At 40.7% G+C, this 19,757-nt stretch overlaps 3 protein-coding genes across 6 annotated transcripts in view; 1 reads left to right on the plus strand and 2 right to left on the minus strand.

The window, feature by feature from the left end:
• ALKBH1 (alkB homolog 1, histone H2A dioxygenase) overlaps positions 1-12,773 on the minus strand; it is a 29,488-nt gene extending 16,715 nt beyond the window's left edge. For all 3 annotated transcript variants that reach the window (XM_052646785.1, XM_052646782.1, XM_052646786.1), the window contains exons 1-3: positions 12,585-12,773; positions 11,457-11,565; positions 7,793-7,955 (exon numbers count right to left, since the gene is read on the minus strand). In XM_052646785.1, the coding sequence (XP_052502745.1) occupies positions 7,793-7,955; positions 11,457-11,565; positions 12,585-12,767 (455 nt within the window). In that variant the 5' untranslated portion in view covers positions 12,768-12,773. The remainder of the gene's footprint in view (positions 1-7,792; positions 7,956-11,456; positions 11,566-12,584) is intronic.
• Positions 12,774-12,858: 85 nt separating this feature from the next.
• SLIRP (SRA stem-loop interacting RNA binding protein) lies at positions 12,859-18,689 on the plus strand. The gene is made up of 4 exons (XM_052646788.1): positions 12,859-12,971; positions 14,837-14,895; positions 17,668-17,775; positions 18,576-18,689. Exons 1-4 carry the CDS (start codon positions 12,875-12,877, stop codon positions 18,645-18,647), a joined length of 336 nt encoding a protein of 111 aa, XP_052502748.1. The 5' UTR covers positions 12,859-12,874; the 3' UTR covers positions 18,648-18,689.
• Positions 18,690-18,696: 7 nt separating this feature from the next.
• Positions 18,697-19,757, minus strand: part of SNW1 (SNW domain containing 1) — a 36,787-nt gene continuing 35,726 nt past the window's right edge. Inside the window, exons 13-14 of one of the 2 annotated variants that reach the window (XM_052646779.1) lie at positions 19,451-19,614; positions 19,051-19,370 (exon numbers count right to left, since the gene is read on the minus strand). In XM_052646779.1, the coding sequence (XP_052502739.1) occupies positions 19,172-19,370; positions 19,451-19,614 (363 nt within the window). In that variant the 3' untranslated portion in view covers positions 19,051-19,171. Of the gene's footprint in view, positions 19,615-19,757 lie in introns of both variants that reach the window. The other variant, XM_052646778.1, reaches the window with a different exon arrangement.

A 19,757-nucleotide genomic window follows, 5' to 3' on the forward strand; every position in this document is an offset into this window, starting at 1 on the left:
TAGAAGGTGAATTGCTGGATCACACAGGAGTTCTATTTTTAATTTCTGAGAAATTGCTACACTGTTTTGCAGAATTAAATAACCACCATTATTTACAGTAGACAAGTCATGGAAACAACCTAAGTTGCTTTCTTTCTTCTGCCTTTCCAATGACAGATGAATGGATAAAGAAACTGTGATACACACACAGTGGGGTATTATTCAGCCATTAAAAAGGGAAATCTTGTCATTTGTGACAACGTGGATAAAACTGGATGGCATTATGCTAAGTGGAATAAGTCAGAGAAAGACAAATACTGCATGATCACAGTTCTATGTGGAATCTAAAAAAATCGTGATACAGAACAGACTGGTGGTTGCCAGAGGTGGTGGGGGGGCAGGGGTGGGCGTGTATGAAACGGGTAAAGGTAGTCAAAAGATAAAAACCTGTCACTGGAAGAGAGGTTCTGGAGGTGTAAAGTATAGCCTGTGTGCTCAGTCATAGCGACTCTTGCGGTCCCATGGATTGTAGCCCACCGGCTCCTCTGCCCATGGAATTTTTCAGGCAAGAATACTGGAGTGGGAAAATAAAAGAAAAGAATACTGGAGTGGGTAGCCATTCTTTTCTCCAGGAGATTTTCCTGACTCAGGGATCAAACCCACGTCTCTTGCGTCTCTTGCACTGGCAGGCAAGGATTCTTTACCACTAGCGCCACCTGGGAAGCCCAATGCACAGCGTAGTGATTATAGTTTATACTTATGGTATATTTGAAAGTAGTTGAGAATAGAAATGTTTTTAAAACAAGAAAAAGAAATTGTAATGATGTGAGATAACTGATGTTAATGAAGTTTACTGTGATGATCATTTGAAATTATACATGTATCAGATCATTATGTTGTACACCTTGGATAACACAATGTTATATGTCAATTATATCTCAATAAATCTGGAATGACCCCCACTTTGCCCAAACTTAATCTACCTGCCACTTAGAAATCTGTGTTTAATCCTTAACTACTTTTCTGTCACTGTTCATGGTCTTCTGCTTACCAAGTCCTATAGAAAATGTCTCTACTAGGCCTGCACTATCTTTTGCATGCATTAGTAAGCTAAATTCTTAATTGTGCTTCCTGCAATGATTAAATTTGCAGTCCATTTTCTGCACTGCCACAAAAATTCTCTGAAGTGAAAAATCTATTACTAATTTCGAATTCCCCATTCACAAGGATAAAGTCCACATTTTCTTATTGTGAAAAAAATTCGTATTTTATGGCAAGACAAGAAAAATTTAAACATAAAAAAAATTTCTTTGCCTTTAAGCTCCCTCTCCCCCCCTTACTATGCACTGTGTATCTGTATTATGCATTGATCAAACCTCCCCCCTTGGCAGAAATACCTGCTCATACAAAAAGCAACATTCTCCCAGCATCAGTAAGATAACTCCTTAAAAGATACTGTTCCTTTCTGATCTTATAAGGGGATGCTTAGAAACAGACTCTGTAAACTATCAATAGTCCATCATTTCATACACAGCTCTCTGTCTCAGAAAACTTATGCAACTGTGCCTTGACTTCTAACAGCTAAATAGTTCTTGGAGCTTTCTCACATGCTATTCCCAGGTAATAGTCCTCAGCTTGGTTCAAATAACATATTTCCATCTCTTTCTTAGATCAATTACTTTTTCATCAACACTATATGGCACGGAAACCCCCTTATAACCTGGTCCTAACCTTTCTCGTTTTGTCTCCAAGCATTTCCTACAAGGAGCCCTACTTTCCCATTTTTCATGGCTATGTTTCTGACCATGCAATTTTCTGAGATGCTCTCTCCTCTCCTACTTGACTCTTGATTTTTCTAATTTGCTTTTTCACACAGAGTTTAAACACGTCTTCAGGGAAGTCTTTATCCTGGACTCAGTCTCTCACTCCTCTATAGTGCTCACACAGGACTTTGCAACTTCCTCTATTAAAGGATACGGTTTTAGTCCTGTAAATATGAAAGTTCCTGAATTCTTCCTTAAATAGTCTCTTCCTCAAAGGCAGGGGCTGAGTTTTAATCTTCATATCTATGCTAGCACCAAGTATTTCCTAAAGCATAAATATACATTATTAAATAAATGAATGAAAATAAGATAGAAAGATACTATATACAGTCTTTAATCAATCATTCTCAAGTTTAGCATTATACTTTTACTGGGCTAGCAGAGAAGCTAACAATTTACTTAAAATTAATATTTACTCAGCACCTTCTAATACATATAAAGAACTGTGGTTGGCACCAAGGCTACAAAATTTCCACGGTCTGCGGGGTGGGGCAGGGCAGACAGTGGGAGGAGGAGGGGCAGATGCCGGGATTCACTATGATACATGCTACAACAGCATCATAAACAAAGTCTTAAAGAAGAAGAAAGGGCAAGGGATTAATTCTGTTTCCGTACTGAAAATATCAATGGAAAAAAGCCTTCACATACACTGAATACAAAAATGGATACAAAGCACTGCATAAGCTAACTTATGAAATAAATAAAGCAAAGTTTTATTTAAATGTACATTTTCCCTTTGTCCTATTGTTTGGTTATTTTTGAATAGATAATATATTCAAAAAATTCAAAAGGTATAAAAAAGTATCCATTAACCAATTAATTCTACAAATATTTATTTAGTAACTACCATGCACTGAAGAATAAAAACACTGGCAAAGGGATAAAGAAGGGAAATGGGGGTGGGGGGGTGGTGTGCTATTTTTAACCAAGTAAGGGAATAATCTCACAAGATGGTATCAGAACAAAGACCAACAGGAAGCAATCCATTGATTGGTCATCTAGAAAAGAGCTTTCTAGGTAAAAGGAACAGCTTATACAAAGAATCTGGGCATGTCTAAAGCGTATAAGAAACAGAATGAAGGCCAGGACTCCTGGGGAATAAATGAAAAGAACAGGAGCTAAGGTGGGAGAGTCAGATTATGTAGGCCTTATAGCCTTGATAAAGATGTTTATTTTGTTCTAAGTGTGATGGGATTGTACACAAAGAATCTGACTGGTCTTTGCCCCTGGTTCTTTAGAGCAAGCTTTTAAATCCTTGGAATTTCTGGAAGGGATAGGAATATCTGTTATTCACTGTGGACCCTAAGACCACGCCTGAGTTTATGCTAAGGGGATGACTCAGGACGTGGGTCTGTCAAGCTAGAAAGTGGTATCAGGCAGGGAGACCGAGTTCAATCATGATCAAATCAATCATGCTCAAGTGGCGAAACTCCAGTTAGAACTGTGAACACTAGGCCTCGGGGGAGCTTCCTGTCATGTCCTGATTCCCTGGGAAGAGGACACGGGCACTCTGCGTTCAGGATCCTTCCAGACATCTCTCTGTAGTCTCCTCACTGGATGGCCCTGATCTGTACTTTTTATAATAAAATTATAATCGTAAGTGTAATGCTTTCTTGAGTTTTGTGAATTGTTCTATTGAGTGAAGGGAGATCACGGGTGCCAAGACATCATGGGAACTTTCCTGAATCTGTACCCAGTTGGTCAGAAGTGTGCACAGACTGGGGGTCTCCCAAACTCGGAGGTGGTGTCTGAAGTGAGGGGACTTTGGCTGAGGATCACGCCTTTAACTTGTGGTATCTGTGTTGACTCTGGATGATGTGTATCAGAATCGAACTGCAGTACTGCAGGTAAGAACTATAAGAGATGTGACATGATTTCAATACTCTATGTCGAAAACAGACTGGAGAGAGACAAGAGCAGACACAGGGCGACGGGTTAGGAGGCCACTGCAGTTAAGTGATGGTGGCTTTAGACCGCGTGCATGTGATGGAGATACTGAGGAATGACTTTATTCATTACGACTGTCGATGCTGCTGTATTTGCTGGAGGGCTGGAGTTGGGATTTCTCAATGGCTGGATGGTGCCTGATTCTACTACTGGGGTCTGTCATGTTTGATCTGATCTGCTGTTGACACTTAGGTTGTGTCTCATCCCCTCCCCTCCATTATAAAGCATGCTATAATAAAGCTGCTTACAGAGAGACACACAGGTGATGTGAAATCCTGCTGACAGGTTGTTTCTCATTCCCCCCATCCCAAGCAAAGGTGCAATAAAGATGCTTACGCCCAACTACTGGACTCTTTGTATGAGATCTCTAGGTACACTATTCACTGACAACAAACTAGACAAACATAAAATTGGGGTGCCCTAATTCTGCAGGTCAGGAAGCAAGTTAGAATGGACATGGAACAACAGACTGGTTCCAAATAGGAAAAGGAGTACGCCAAGGCTGTATATTGTCACCCTGCTTATTTAACTTACATGCAGAGTACATCATGAGAAACGCTGGACTGGAAGAAACACAAGCTGGAATCAAGATTTCCAGGAGAAATATCAATAACCTCACATATGCAGATGACACCACCCTTATGGCAGAAAGTGAAGAGGAACTAAAAAGCCTCTTGATGAAAGTAGAGAGTGAAAAAGTTGGCTTAAAGCTCAACATTCAGAAAACGAAGATCATGGCATCCGGTCCCATCACTTCATGGGAAATAGATGGGGAAACAGTGTCAGACTTTATTTTTTGGGGCTCCAAAATCACTGCAGATGGTGACTGCAGCCATGAAATTAAAAGACGCTTACTCCTTGGAAGAAAATTTATGAGCAACCTAGATAGCATATTCAAAAGAGAGACATTACTTTACGAACAAAGGTCCGTCTAGTCAAGGCTATGGTATTTCCAGTGGTCATGTATGGATGTGAGAGTTGGACTGTGAAGAAGGCTGAGTGCCAAAGAATTGATGCTTTTGAACTGTGGTGTTGGAGAAGACTCTTGAGAGTCCCTTGGACTGCAAGGAGATCCAACCAGTCCATTCTGAAGGTGATCAGCCCTGGGATTTCTTTGGAAGGAATGATGCTAAAGCTGAAACTCCAGTACTTTGGCCACCTCATGCGAAGAGTTGATTCATTGGAAAAAGACTCTGATGCTGGGAGGGATTGGGGGCAGGAGAAGGGGACGACAGAGGATGAGATGGCTGGATGGCATCACTGACTCGATGGACAGGAGTCTGAGTGAACTCCAGGAGTTGGTGATGGACAGGGAGGCCTGGTGTGCTGCGATTCATGGGGTTGCAAAGAGTTGGACACGACTGAGTGACTGAACTGAACTGAATTTTGTGAACACATCTATTTTTGGTTATATGTTCCAAATATTTCATTTTCTACTTAAAAGTTTCTTCTGCCCCGACCACAGAAACCCAGAAAGTTAAAATTGAAAGGATTCTTAGAGGTCCTCTAATTCAGTGGTTCTTACTGTGAATGTAACGGTAGATAACCAAAATCTCTAGGGAAATCTTTATGAACCACAGACCCTCTCCCTTTCTGACTCGCTCTGGGAAAGTGGGAGAACCAGCATGTACTGTCTAGGTGACTTTCACCATGATTCAGCCACCCTGAATGGCTTATCCAGTCCAATCCCTCTGTTTCCCAGATGAGGAAACTGAAACATCTATCCTATAGGGACAGAAGGAAAAGTAGGAAAAGTAGGCCCTAACTGATTTTCAGGGCTGGAAGCAATGTCTGAGTATATCAATTTCTCCCAACCCTTGATAACAGAAGGTATAACCATCACATTTTGTATTTTTTCTAATTTATTAGACCAAAAAAAAGATATCTCACCATTGTTTACAGGATGATTTATTACAGAGGTTCATCTGAGCTATCTTGGAAGATGACAACTGGCATTTCAAGAGAATCATTTGTTAGAAACAAAACAAAGCAAAAAAATCAATTTTTTGAAAACAGAGGCTGGTTTAGTAAACAAACTCTAAGCTCTCTAATTTCACTCAGCCAGGATCTTCCCTTGCTGCTGCTGCTGCTGCTAAGTCGCTTCAGCTGTGTCCGACTCTGTGTGACCCCACAGACGGCAGCCAATCAGGCTCCGCCATTCCTGGGATTCTCCAGGCAAGAACACTGGAGTGGGTTGCCATTTCCTTCTCCAATGCATGAGAGTGAAAGTGAAGTCGCTCAGTCGTGTCCAACTCTTTGCAACCCCATGGCCTGCAGCCTTCCAGGCTCCTCTGTCCATGGGATTTTCCAGGCAAGAGTGCTGGAGTGGGGTGCCATTGCCTTTTCCTTACTTGCTCTCAATTCTACAGAAGACATATTTAATAACAGGATTTTCCTCACTGCTTTTGCTTGTAACATAACCTACAGACCAAGAGGATTTTTAAAGGAAAACCAATGTACTTTATTGTTATTTTCCTTTCAGCTTAAGAAAATCATCTATTTCCCTGTTAGAATTAACATGACATAGTTTCTGAAAACTGTATCATTAAACAATGAATACGACATAGTTTCTGAAAATTAAGTCCAAACAACACACACAAAACTGATACAAAGATTTTAACAGGCTGTTCTAAGGAATTCTCACATATTATCTTGTTTAATCCTAACACTATTACATGAGGAAAAGACTACTACTACGAGGCACAGAAAGGTTAAACTGCTAAAAGTCAACAAAGCCAGTAACGGGCAGAGCCAGGATTGGAACCCAGGCAATCAGACTCTCGAACCAATGCTTTACATCACTATCCTTGGCCCTAACCAACCTTTCTAGTGTTCATCTCTTGTCAATCCTATTCAGGACTTCTGAGAAGCATCTTCCATCATTCACCTTCAATCTAGCCACTTACTTGACCATACTCATTATCTTACAAACTCTTACACCTCTTTCCTGCCCGGAAGAATTATTTCTTCCTCTGATTCCCCACAGCATTCTCATAAATACCCATTCTAACACTTTCTGTACTTTCCAAATTGTATTTAATTACATGTGCACAGATCTCTGTCCATGACTAACCTACAACTCCTTGAAGGCAGGAACTGTGTCTTTTCTGTCTTGAATCTCTAACACTTAAGCACAGAATCCGACACAGCAGAAACTCAACAGACATTTGTTGAATAAACACATGAATGTACACCTTCTGTGCGCCTGTAACACGGAACAAGTTACTCTGCCTTTGTTAAGGCTGGTTTCTCTACCTAATTGTTTCTGAAGATTCATTTCAAATGGATAGACAGAAAAAAGAGGATAATGGGCCCAATTAAAAAATCATTTTTCCTTCTTTGACAGCTCTTCCTGCCTGGAAGAATTATTTCTTCCTCTGATTCCCCACAGCATTCTAATAAACACCCATTCTAACATTTTCTGAGCTCTATTATCTTATTCCTGTTGATACTGAGTTCCTGCCATAGACTACGCACTCCTGAGTGCCGAGACAGTGTCTTGTTTGTCTTTGTATTGAGTATCTCCAATGCTTAGCATCATGTCTGGCACACAACTGACCCTCAAAAAATATCTGTAGAATAAATGAAAGATGAAACAACATTAAGGTACAAAGACTAGTTTTCATGAAGAACAGCTGGCCACCATTAGACAGATAGTAATACTGACTTCATCCAGGAGAGCAGAAGAGCTTTTAGTGTTATTCTCTTCAGGATACTATAAGGCTTCAAAGGAACTCTCTTCAAGCAGAAAAAAGGGTGAAGCTGAATAAAAATGGATTATCTAATGATTAACGAGGATGAACGCATTATCTAAGCTATGATAAGCTAATCTTTAAAATGGATCTCAATTTACTATAACTGTCAAAGCATCTGTCCAAATGTTCCTGAGGTAAAGAATAAAACTGTGCTGTATTTGAGTGGACATTAGAGAAAAAAAAAAGCAGGTCAGTTCCTCTCATTGAACTACTATAGAGTAGTTCCTTTAAAGACCTGTGATGACCTGAGCTGAATACTAATGGTTTACTGTGACTGGTATGACTTACCTTAGAAACTCCTTGCTCTGCTCCCACAAATCCTGGGTCTCTTCTTTAGTCATATGCTTGTCCAGGTTACATACATTAGGTTTCCGGGAATATAACTTAAGGCACTGCTTTACCCAGTGCCACTGGTAACCTGGGAGGAAGGGGTTTGAGATAAAAATAAATCCTATACAGAGATGAACGAGAGAAAAAGAAGAGGAGGAAATTCTCCATCAGTTAATCAGATCATTTATTTTTGTTGACATCCTTATATCCCCTACTTTATTATTTACTCCACACCTTCTTTTGCTAATGCTTCCACACATAAACATAAGTTTTCATTCCTGCACTCCAGTTTTAGAGGAAGGTGCGTTTCTTCAAGTTAATAAAAAGCTGTTGTGATGATGGTCACCAGACATCTATCACTATGCAATTATCTCTGGCTTTTTGGGTTATTCCCAAGAGAAACAAGTACTACACAATTATTAATTGTGTTACCCCGAAGCAAACTTCAGAACTAAAACTGCCAAGTCACCCTTCAAATTTCACCAAGTACTGTTCACAGAGGTGGAGGCTGCTTCCCGTAGCTACTCTGACATCTCAGTGCTGCCTTTTTGCCTTTTCTAATATCTGGCTAATTATTATTTTTTAAATATTAAATTATCTCAGTTAAAACTGTTGTGATTTCTGCTTCTTTTGAATTTTGACTACTGTAACAGGGAAGAAAGACGGTATGGACATCTGTCCAGTATGCAAATACCTAGCCATTTCTCCTCTGTAAAAGAGGAGTAACAATGCTAACTGGAATCATATGCATAGTTAACGATTCACTCATCAACATGTAACAAACATACACTGTATGGAATTTCTTAAGAATTAGAGACAGATGAAAAACTCTGTCCTAAGAAGCACTTGGATAGAGGAGGAGAGATAGTTATACAGATAATGCCTTTTAGAAGTCTGGCTATGAAGGGAAACAAAGGCTGAGAAGGAGCCATTGAAGACTACGGGGAGAGACTGGAAAGACCTAAGCATGCTCACAGATGATGAGCAAGAGCCAGCAGAAAGGAACTGGCTGAACATAGGAGAGGGAAAAGGAACACAGGGAGGTCTCGAAAGCTGGAATGGGTAAAAGGCAGGATCAGAAGGTGAAGAGAGTGGTTTTGAAAAGAAGGGACCCCTCTTCCTCTAAAATTCAGGACAGGAATGAACACTCACTTAGAAGTGTGGAGGTCACTTTTGCATTTCACATATAAGTCAAATTCTCCAAATAACTTAAGAAAGATAGAACTGTTGATATTTTTTGGGGAAAAAAAGATATGAGAAAATTTTCCAATAAATGACTGTTACCACCACTACTTTACAAAATAAGAATATTATAATACTCCCAAAGATATCACATTAAACGAAGACTACTTCCGATCTAATTCAGGTTTGAACAGTGACAGGAAATTGAATACTTTTATAGGCAGTTGGTTCCAGACAACTGCTGTCTTCCTTTTATGGAATTAAAATTTGCCTAATTTTATTTTTTCATGCATTGGTCTTAGGTCCTGACACACAGAGCAACCCCAAATCAGTTTTCAGTTCTTCTTGATAAACGCCTCTAACTACGTAGCTAACATTTACTGAGCATTAACTATGTGCCAGAAAAGGACCTAACTGCTTTACACGGACGCTCACATTGAATCCTATCCTTATAAAGTGGGGACTATCTTTAGACACATTTTACATATGAGGAAACCGAGGCCAAGAGAGATTAAGAAACTTGCTCAAGATCACAGTATGAAGCGGTGGAGCCAGGACATGAACCCACAGTCAGGTGTCAGACCCTAATCCCCAGTATGCACTGCTCTCCACCCGTTTCTATGCAGGATGATGTTTGCTGTTATCATGGTCCCCTCAAGTCGACCCTACCCAAGGCTCAGTCTCTGGTCTTCAGACCCATCACCTTCCTGCTCCCTTTTGTAAGGACAGCTTGTGGTTTACTCAGGTTCCTTTAGAATATGCAGCATCCTAAAGTAAACATGATCCTTCTGATCAAGTCAGAGTAAGGTGAGACTCGTTTCCCATGTTTTGGACATTGTACTTGTATTAAATGCAGCTTATATGATGGCAGGAAAGACAGAATAAAGTCTTTAAGGACATGAGGTACCAACTCAAATGATGTGGCTTAAGTGTGAAATCCTAGAAAACTTCAAATACCAAGTAGAGGCATACCTCACAGATACTTTGACTTTTAAACCACTGCAATAAAGCGAGTTATTGCAAGTCACAAGATTTTTTGTTTCCCAGTGCAAATAAAATTTACACTATACTGTATTCTATTTATGCAACAGCATTGTGTCTAAAAACCAAAGAACACACTTTAATTAAAAATTTATTTGAATTATATAAAACAATGCTGAAAAACACTAACCATCACCTGAGCCTTTAGTGAGCTGTAACCTTTTTGCTGGTGGAGGGGTCTGAAATATTATGAGACTCACCAAAATGTGACAGAAACACAAAGCGAGCAAATGCTGTTGGAAAAATGGTGCCAAAAGACTTGCTTAATCCGGGGTTGCCACAAAACTTCAGTTTGTAAAAATGTAAAACTATCCGTGAAGCACAATAAAATGGGGTATGCCTATATTCCAACATGCACAGCAGAAAACCAAACTGGGGCTGGTAACTTTCAGTCTGAGCAATCCGCTAAACATGGCCATGAACACAGGAGCGAGGCCTGAAAGGTAAAGGGCCCCTCCAGGAATAAAAGCAGCAGAAAACACTCCTGGTGACAAATGCTCGTTTATCCAGATGCCAGACAAGCAATGCTTTCGTATGTAAAAGCCTCCACTCAGCTGTTTCCTTTGTGACTTCAGACACAAAAGTGCATGTGCCCTTTTATGGAAGCGTGAAAGTTGTTACCTCTTCCAACGATAGCAACATTTACCCTTCAGTGGTCATAATGTATTAATAGCTGTAACACAGACCTGGCTCTTGGAACAACAAAAACTAAACTTTTAAAGGAATTTCTCTTGCTTTTGACCTGCATTTGAAATCACAAGTGCAATGTTAACTTTATGTCTTCGAGGTACAGAATGGAGATATAAGATCATCTGGCCAAATAAGGCATTATATATTTTCTAAATGGTTCATGATAATTAGTCAACAATGGCCCCATGAGCCTAGAAAAAAGGTTAATAACGATACCCACTTTTCATTATTATCTTAATTTCTCTACCTGACATCACTGAAATTCAAAAATCTAGATTATTTCGCCTTATAGGACTTTTGATTTCATTAACTGTAGTTTTCTATTCAAAAATTCAGTCTTGATAATAGCAACAGCTTTTAAGTTGTTACATCATTTGTGAATGTAGGGATTTTGTGACTGGAGTGAACACGATGAGTTACTCTATCAATTCAAAGTGCTCCTTCTGTTCAGAGCCCAGAGTCACTGTTCTCATCTTTGATTTGCACCTGGTTTGTCACTTCCTGCACTATAAGGCAGGCATTACTGACTTCTATTCTAGCCTATGGAGATGCCAAATAAATGGACATCTTGGACAAGGAAGAATTCAGGAGGGGTTTGGGAGCAGAACATTTGTACATTTAATTTTCTTCTTTGTCTATTTACTCCTTCTCCAAACCTAGACAGATTTTGATTGAGTAATTTCTGCCTTCTGAGCTCAACTGAACTCACCAGGATAGCCTTGGAGTCCGTGGGCTTGCCACTTGCTGACCGGCTGAAGTCCTGCTCTGAGTGCATCGTGGTCACTGACTGAGCACAAATTTAGCTGGGATTTGACCACCTGGCAGGAAGCAAACAGAAGTCAGCAGGCTAAAGCTATTTCACAGGTTAACTGTGAGAATCTCAAACCCCTAAAGGCATTTCTGATGTGGGGCAGTTAGGAGTCCTAAGTTTGGAGTCCTGAGTCAAGCCTGAATCTTCACTGGAAGGAATGATGCTGAAGCTGAAGCTCCAATACTTTGGCCGCCTGATGCCAAGAGTCGACTCAAGGGGGCAGCAGAGGATGAGATGGTTAGTCGCATCACTGACTCAATGGACAAGAATTTGAGCAAACTCTAGATGGTGGAGGACAGAGGAGCATAGCATGCTGCAGACCATGTGGCTGCAAAGAGTTGGACACGACTTGGCGACTGAACAACAACAAACTTAGTTCCACCATTTACTTGATTTAAGTCTTAGATAAGTTACTTAACATCTTAGATCCTCAGTTTCCTCATCTATGTACTAACAAACTTGAAGTTGTTATGAGGAGCTGACCTACTTTGGCCTTTAACACGATCTTCTCCTACGATACCACACCATTGTGATTTTTTGTAAGATTCTAAATTATCAAAGGTGTTTGGTATATAGACTACCTTTGGTTAGGACCAACAATAATGCTTCTGAGGAACTTGAACACGGTGTTGAAACAGGGCTTTGAGGAACACCAGGCTGCAGTGCCCTCATCAGAAAAAAATCTTTCAATAAAACACTAGGAATTTTGTTTACTAAAAGCACCACAGTTGCTCTCTTTTAGATGGAACGTCTAACCGAAACTCGTAACTTTTTACCTTTGTTAATTACTTATAAATTAAACTTAAGGGACCTATGAAGGTTTCCTGGCATTTAAGAATATGAATATCTTAAGAGACTTCCCTAGTGGTCCAGTTGTTAAAGAGTCCGCCTGCCAATGCAGGGGACATAGGTTCAATTGCTGGTCCGGGAAGATTCCACATGTCACGAGGTAACTAAGTCCCTGAGCCACAACTACTGAGCCCATCGAGGCCATCGCTTCCGAGCGCGCCGCTCCTCTCTCCCTACCTTGGGGGCACCAGGTCCCGTACCGCGGGCTGCGTGGGACACCGAGAAGTCGATGACCCCTTCCAGGTCTGCGGTTCCGGGGCGGCTCTGCCGGTAAAAGCGGAAAAGCTTCCGAAACGCGTCCTCCCCAGGCTCCACCGCCAGTGTCGCCACGGAGCCCACTGCCGCCGCCATCTTCCCCATCTCGCTGTCAAGCCTCCCCTGACCCGGAAGCTGATTTCCGTGCTCCAGATTAGGCAGGCTCTTCCGGGGTCGCGACCTCAGGTCTCTAGAGGTTCCTCAGACTAAAGATGGCGGCTTCGGCAGCGAGGGGCGCTATGGCGCTGCGTACAAATATCGCCCGGCCGGTTGCGTTTGTCAGAAAAATTCCCTGGACGGCGGCCTCAAGTGAGTTGGAAATGTAGTAGGGGCAGAATCTTTAGGTCCGAGCAATCCTGAAAAGCCTTGCTTGCTGCGAAACACTTAAATCCGCGTGGTGGCTGGATTAAGGACGCTGAGTGTGCTCGTGAGCAAGCCAGTGAGTAGAAAGAAATTTGTCAGTAATTAGCCGTTTAAGGGATGCCCCTTGAGCTTTTGGGGCACCCATCCACAGTCTCCAGCCTTTCGGAGTTTAAAGCTTTAATTACTTGGAAACTTGTAAGATTTACGATTTAGAAGGGGTTGTTTTGATTGCAGCGTGGGGACGGATTCAAAGTGACAAGAGGTAGTTTTAGCAGTTTAGTTCAAAGGTGAAGACTTCAGGGTAGCGATAGAAGGAGGGGTCAGGTTCACTTACGTTAACCAAAGAATAATCGATAGATTTTCGTGATGACTTTAATGGGGAAGAGTACGGAATGGGGGAAAGGGAGGAATGACCTCCAGGTTTTTAATGTTGGTGATTAGAATGTAGGAGAAGCATATGGAAAGAAGATGAGTGGTAAAATTTAAATGTGTTTAGTTTGAGAAACTTGTGAGTTCTCTGTTAGCTGGATAGGGGACGTTGTGTATAGATTGAGAAATGCACCCGAAGCTGTTCTCCTTGGGTTACAGTTCCAACTTGGCCTTTAGGTAGTGTAACCTAGTTCAGTTCAGTTTAGTCGGTCAGTCGTGTCTGACTCTTTGGGACCCCATGGACTGCAGCACGCCAGGCCTCCCAGTCCATCACTAATTTCCTGTCCATCACTAATTCCCGGAGTCTGCTCAGACTCATGTCTATTGAGTCAGTGATGCCATCCAACCACTTCATCCTCTGTCGTCCCTTTCTCTTCCTGCCTTCAGTCTTTCCCAGCATCAGGGTCTTTTCAGATGAGTCAGTTCTTCGCATCAGGTGGCCAAAGTATTGGAGTTTCAGCTTCAGCATCAGTCCTTCCAGTGAATATTCAGGAGTGATTTCCTTTAGGATGGACTGGTTGGATCTTCTTGCAGTCCAAGGGACTCTCAAGAGTCTTTTCCAACATCACAGTTCAAAACCTAAGGTGTGTACCTAAGGGAAAGTTATTAGGGGAGAGGGCTCACCACTGTGCCCCAGTTTCATCAGCCATAAAATGGAGTCAATAATACCTTTCTCCTAGGGTTGTTGATTGTATTAAATGAATTTATATGTAAATACAAGTGCTTAGACCTTGTACCAAGTGCTCAATACAGAGTAAGTACTCAATAAACGATAATTGTTTTCATGATTACAAAAATTGAAGTTCATGGGATAGGCTTAGGCTGGACATAGAGAGTTGGGGAGTGATCAGTACTGACTTCTGTTACCAACACTGCTTTTTGTCAACTGTAGTTTTGAGTTAAGGTTTTTGCATTTGCTCACCAAAATGTAAAAATCCATGGTCATTTGTGCACATGTTCTTGAGATTGAGACTTTATTTGGAAATCTCTAATATAGCTAACAACACACAGTATTGTGATTGTTTAACTGTTTCCTGTGTGATCATCTCACGGGGATTTTAATCCATGCATTTAGCATAGTACCTGGTATGGTGAAGACTCAGTACTTGCTGGGGATGAAGACTAAGTCAACTCAGCAGTTTATCTGTCCATGTCTCCCCCACCCTAACACCTCCCCAAATGTAGTACATTACAGCTTTATAATCAATACCATAACGGTTTCCTGGATCTTAAAGCTGCAAGGAAATACAAACTAGCACTTGTTCACAAGGAGTTTGGGGGCTCTTGGACCCCTCTTGGTTTCTGTCTTAATCTAGGATGGAGGATAAAACAATAACAACTAAAAAAAACAAACTACTCAATATGTTTTCTTTTCTTAATAGGTGAGCTGAGAGAACACTTTGCACAATTTGGCCATGTACGAAAATGTACTGTTCCTTTTGTGAGTATTACCTTTTTTAAAAAAAGCAATAATGTTTTCCTCTAATTTTTGATTATTCGTTGTCAAAGCATATCAGTTTACATGAATTGGTAATGGAGTGAAGCTGTTCAGTCTTTGTTGATTAAATTATGGGTGATACTGATTAAAAAAAAACAAGCCTTATCCTAGGTATTCGAGGCATTTATGTTAGTTTTTTTTTAATTGATGCATAAAATTATCACAAATGTAATGGCTCAAAACAACACATACGCATGATCTCACAGAGTTCAGAGATCAGGAGTCCAGGCATAGCTTTGCTGGGTCCTCTGTTCAGGGATTCATGTAAGAGACAGTTCAGGTGTCTGTCCGCCGGAGCGGCAGAATCCAGGTGTCTGTCAGCTGGAGAGGCTCAGCCGGGGTAGGTTGATTTCCCAGCTCCCTTGGGTTTTGGTAGAATTCATCTTTCAACTGTAGGGCTGGGGTATCTGCTTTCTTGCTGGCTTTCAGCTGGAGGCTGGTCTCAGGTCCTCGAAACTACCTGCAGTTGCTTATTACCCAGCTTGTTACCTTGTTACATCCCTCTCATGGAGGCCCTCTCTCAACATGGCAGCTTGCTTCAAAGTCAGCAAGGGAGTTTCTCTAGTCTGCTAAGACAGTTTTATAATTTAGTCTTCAGAGGGACACCCCCATCTTCTTGTTCAAGGGAGCAACATCCTGTCACTTTTACTGTATTCTTTTGGTTAGAAGCATGTCATAGGTCCTGCCCACATTCAGGGGGAGAGGACTATACAGAGGGTAACATGGTGGAACACATGGAGGTCTTGGGGCCATTTTGGGATTTTGTCTATTACAGTATTATAATAAGGACTTTGAGAGAGTAGAGGATAATTTATCATAAAACTTAACTGGTGGAGAAAATTTTCACCTTTATCCTCACGGAGTTGAGTGCTTTTTTTGGAGGTGCTGGGTTTTTGTTGCTGCACGGGCTTCTCATTGCAGTGGCTTCTCATTCGGAGCACAGGTTCTACGGCACGTGGGCTTCAGTAGTTGTGGTAGATGGGCTCAGCTGCGGCTCCTGGGCTTCAGAGCACAGGCTCCGTAGTTGTGCACAGGCTCTTGTCCCAGGGCATGTGGGATCTTCCCAGACCAAGGATCGAACCCACGTCTCCTGCCAACACTGGGAGGTGGAGTCTTTACCATTGAGCCACTAGGGAAGCCCAGGTTGAGTGCTTTCGGTGTGTTTCTGTTTGTTACATTTTCTTTGCTTTCTCCTGAGGGTTTAAAAATCAAGCTATGGGAATTCCCTGGTGGTCTAGTGGTTAGGACTCACAACTGCCAAGGGTGTGGGTTCAATCTCTGGTTGGAGAACTAACATCCTACAAAAATAATGAAGTAAATAAAGTAATAGAGTCCTTTACTTAAAAGAAAAAAGTCTTTTAAAAAAAATCACTGTATAAATTTGTTCTTTATCCTGAGCTGTATTTTTCTGTGGACTTTCTTAAATTATTGTTTTAGGGTGTGTGACGAGTACACTTACAGTTTACACGTGCTTCACTAAAATTGCTTTTTTCTTCATGGCACTGAAAAGGCTGTGGTAAAGTATCAAGTAACTTAAATTCTTAACTATTGGCTTAACGTTACTTGCCTTACAAAAATCTAACAGATTATGTATATCCAGCTATAGTGAAGGTATAAGGAAACTGGTACTAAATTGTTGAGTTTAACTGATACTGTCACTGAAGGGTAATTTGGCAAAATCTGTCAACGTTTAAGATTTGCCTTTGACTCTAGAGAAAGCCTATGTGCTACCACAAAGACCCAGTGCAGCCAAAAGGAAAAGTAAGTAGCAAAAAGGAAAGAGGAGGATTTGCTTTGATCTAAAGTTTCCATTTCTAAAGATTGATTTTATAGAAATGTGAGGTGAGGGATGTTCAAAACAGCATTGTTTAGTAATGTAATTGGAAAGAAGGTAAGTGTTCATCAGTGGGGTTGGTTGAATAGATATTAATTCACTGATACAATGGCATTTTTGTAGCTGATTAAAAGAATGAGGCATGTGTATTACAGACATGAAAATCAGTAAGCTTGAAAAAATAGTTTTACAAAGTGTATGAAATTGGCATTTTTTGAGGAATATTAAAAAATGTTTCTCCAAAAGGTAACATTTTTCTTGGTTGCCTTTTACCTCTTAAAAATATAAAGAATAACAACTTAGGACCTGGAGTTAGCAGATTTTAAACAATAGAAGTCTTTGATTCGTAGGAAAATTAATGGGTAATATAACAGGAAAATATAGGGAAGCCAGAATCTGCTGTATAGGTTGGATGATAAGCACTCTTAACCCAGAAGTGTAAACTAGGTAAGTAAAGGTAATTTTTCCTTTTTCCTCAGGAGCATGTAATGGTAATGATGATAGTTGTGATGAGGGTGATTAGTTTCAGAAATTACCATAAATGCTCTTAGGTTTGAAGGTTTAATTTCCTAGTTTCTAGAAGTGAGTTAGAAACAGGTAGAGTTCTTTATCAAAATTTCCCTTGACTATTGCTGCTAGTGTGGTTTTTATCTCAAACAACACAGAAAGCACTTTGCTCATGTTTTAGAGTGTGTTAAGATTAACAGATTAAGCTTTGGGCAAATAAGAGTATTTGTATTAAAGCAGGGTTTTTGATACTTTTTAATTAAAATGTCTTGTATTCCATTTTGGCAAATGAAAAAGTTGGTGGTTTGATTTGGAACACCTGGAACCTTTCTCAAGTTCATGATTAATTTCTTCCTAAATTTTGAATTTTTAAGGACAAAGAGACTGGCTTTCACAAAGGTATGGGTTGGATTCACTTTTCTTCAGAAGAAGAACTTCACAATGCACTACAACAGGAGAATCATATTATTGATGGAGTAAAGGTAAATATTTTTCTGTACTGTATCATGTGAGTTTTCTGTATACCAGTTAAATAGGTCAGAAGTGTGAAATGAAAGGGATTTTGGACGATTTGTAACTTAATGTTTGTTAAAGAATGGTGATGGTGGGAGAGTTCCCAGTTCTAAAAGGTCTGGAGACTTAAGTACAAGAAGACACTTTAATGGTTAGCAAGATACATGGAACAGTGGAAACACCAGGGAGACCTTGGTTGAAATACTGACTTTCCCACTTACTATGTGACCTTGAGAAGACTCTTTTGAGAGTCCCTTGGACTGCAAGGAGATCCAACCAGTCCATCCTAAAGGAAATCAGTCCTGAATATTCATTAGAAGGACTGATGCTGAAGCTGAAGCTCCAATACTTTGGTCACCTGATGCGAAGAACTGAGTCATTAGAAAAGACCCTGGTGCTGGGAAAGATTGAAGGCAGGAGGAGAGGGGGATGACAGAGGATGAGATGGCTGGATGGCATCACCGACTGGATGGACATGAGTTTGAGCAAGCTCTGGGAGTTGGTGATGGACAGGGAACCCTGGCATGCTGCAGTTCATGGGGTTGCAGAGTTGGACGCAACTGAGCTTCTTAACTGAATTGAACTGATGTGACCTTGGGCCAGACTGATTTACAAATTTTAACGGGAGTTCAGGGAGCCTTAAGTACAAGGAACAAATAACATCCTTTGGCTCACTGGTGCTGATCCCTCATAGAACAGCAGTTTTCAGTTTTAATGTTTTTGCAGACATTGACTTTCCTTACAGTGCTGAATTTTCTCCCCCCCCCAGCTCCATGTTCAACCTCAAAAACCCAAAGCTTTGCAAGGAGACCAAACATCTGATGAAGAGAAAGATTTTTGAGACCCTCACTGCCTACTGAATAAAGTAAATAAAAGAGAGGAAGTTTTGTCTAAATGTTTTTATTTGAAACAAATAGCTGCACCAAGCAAGAGCTTACTTTCCCCACTCCAAATCAACAGCACAACAGGGGCAAACATCATTTGGCAGGACAGTTCCAATATGCGAATATCCTTCTTTCTACTTGCTGTGATTGGGGTCACTTTATTCATAAGCAGTCATTTTTAGACAAAATATTAACCCCAAAGTACTAACGTCTCTTGAAAGTGGCCTTAATTTCACGTGTGGGGCAGTATTTTCTATAAATGCCAAAAGGTAGGAGAAGCACAAACACAACCCATTTTTAAAAAAACTAAATAATTCAAAGTAGAACTTTTCCATACCCCCCTCCCTCTCCTGTAATAAAAAGTAGTGCTGGGCTCTGACACCCAGATTTGGTTTTTATCCTGGCCATGTACAAAGTGTTCCCCATATGACTTGCATCATTAGGGTTATCAATAACAGTTCGTTCACTCTGAACAAAGTATCTACTCCTTCCTTCTCTTTTTGCCTTCATGCTCATGTTCCTTGGGACGGCTGCTATCTGAGGGTCTTTTAGAGCCACCGTGTTGCTTGGCTTCTTCCAAAAATTTGTCCAAACCGAAGGGATCCTCCTCAAACTGAACTGGTCCTTCTCGGCCTCTTTGTCTACGGTCTGAACCAGAAAACTCCTTATCGGGAACAAATCTAGGGAAAAAGAGAAATGACTATGAACCACTTTATTTTCACTGGTGTAGATGTTAAAACTGAGCGGTCTGCCCTGGTACCTGTTAGTCTTTATTCTGGCTTCTAGGTCATCTCCATACATGTCCTTGTCCAGATTTTTACTGGGCCTGTAAATATTCTGGGCCATATCTTTTCCACCTCTCCAAGCTTGATCATAAACATTGTAAATTTCATCTTCCCCACATCCAAAACCACTGTCCATACCCTGTGGAAAAATAGACATTAAAGTGTGCAAGTTTTTATTAAAAGTTGAATCAGATTACATTCTTAGGAAGAGTAAACCCTTGCTCATTTACAGCTTACATGTTCAACAATCTGAACTACAAATTAAAAAGGTTATTAAAAAAT

Source organism: Budorcas taxicolor, chromosome 10, assembly GCF_023091745.1.
Source record: "Budorcas taxicolor isolate Tak-1 chromosome 10, Takin1.1, whole genome shotgun sequence".
In the NCBI taxonomy this organism is placed as follows: domain Eukaryota; kingdom Metazoa; phylum Chordata; class Mammalia; order Artiodactyla; family Bovidae; genus Budorcas; species Budorcas taxicolor.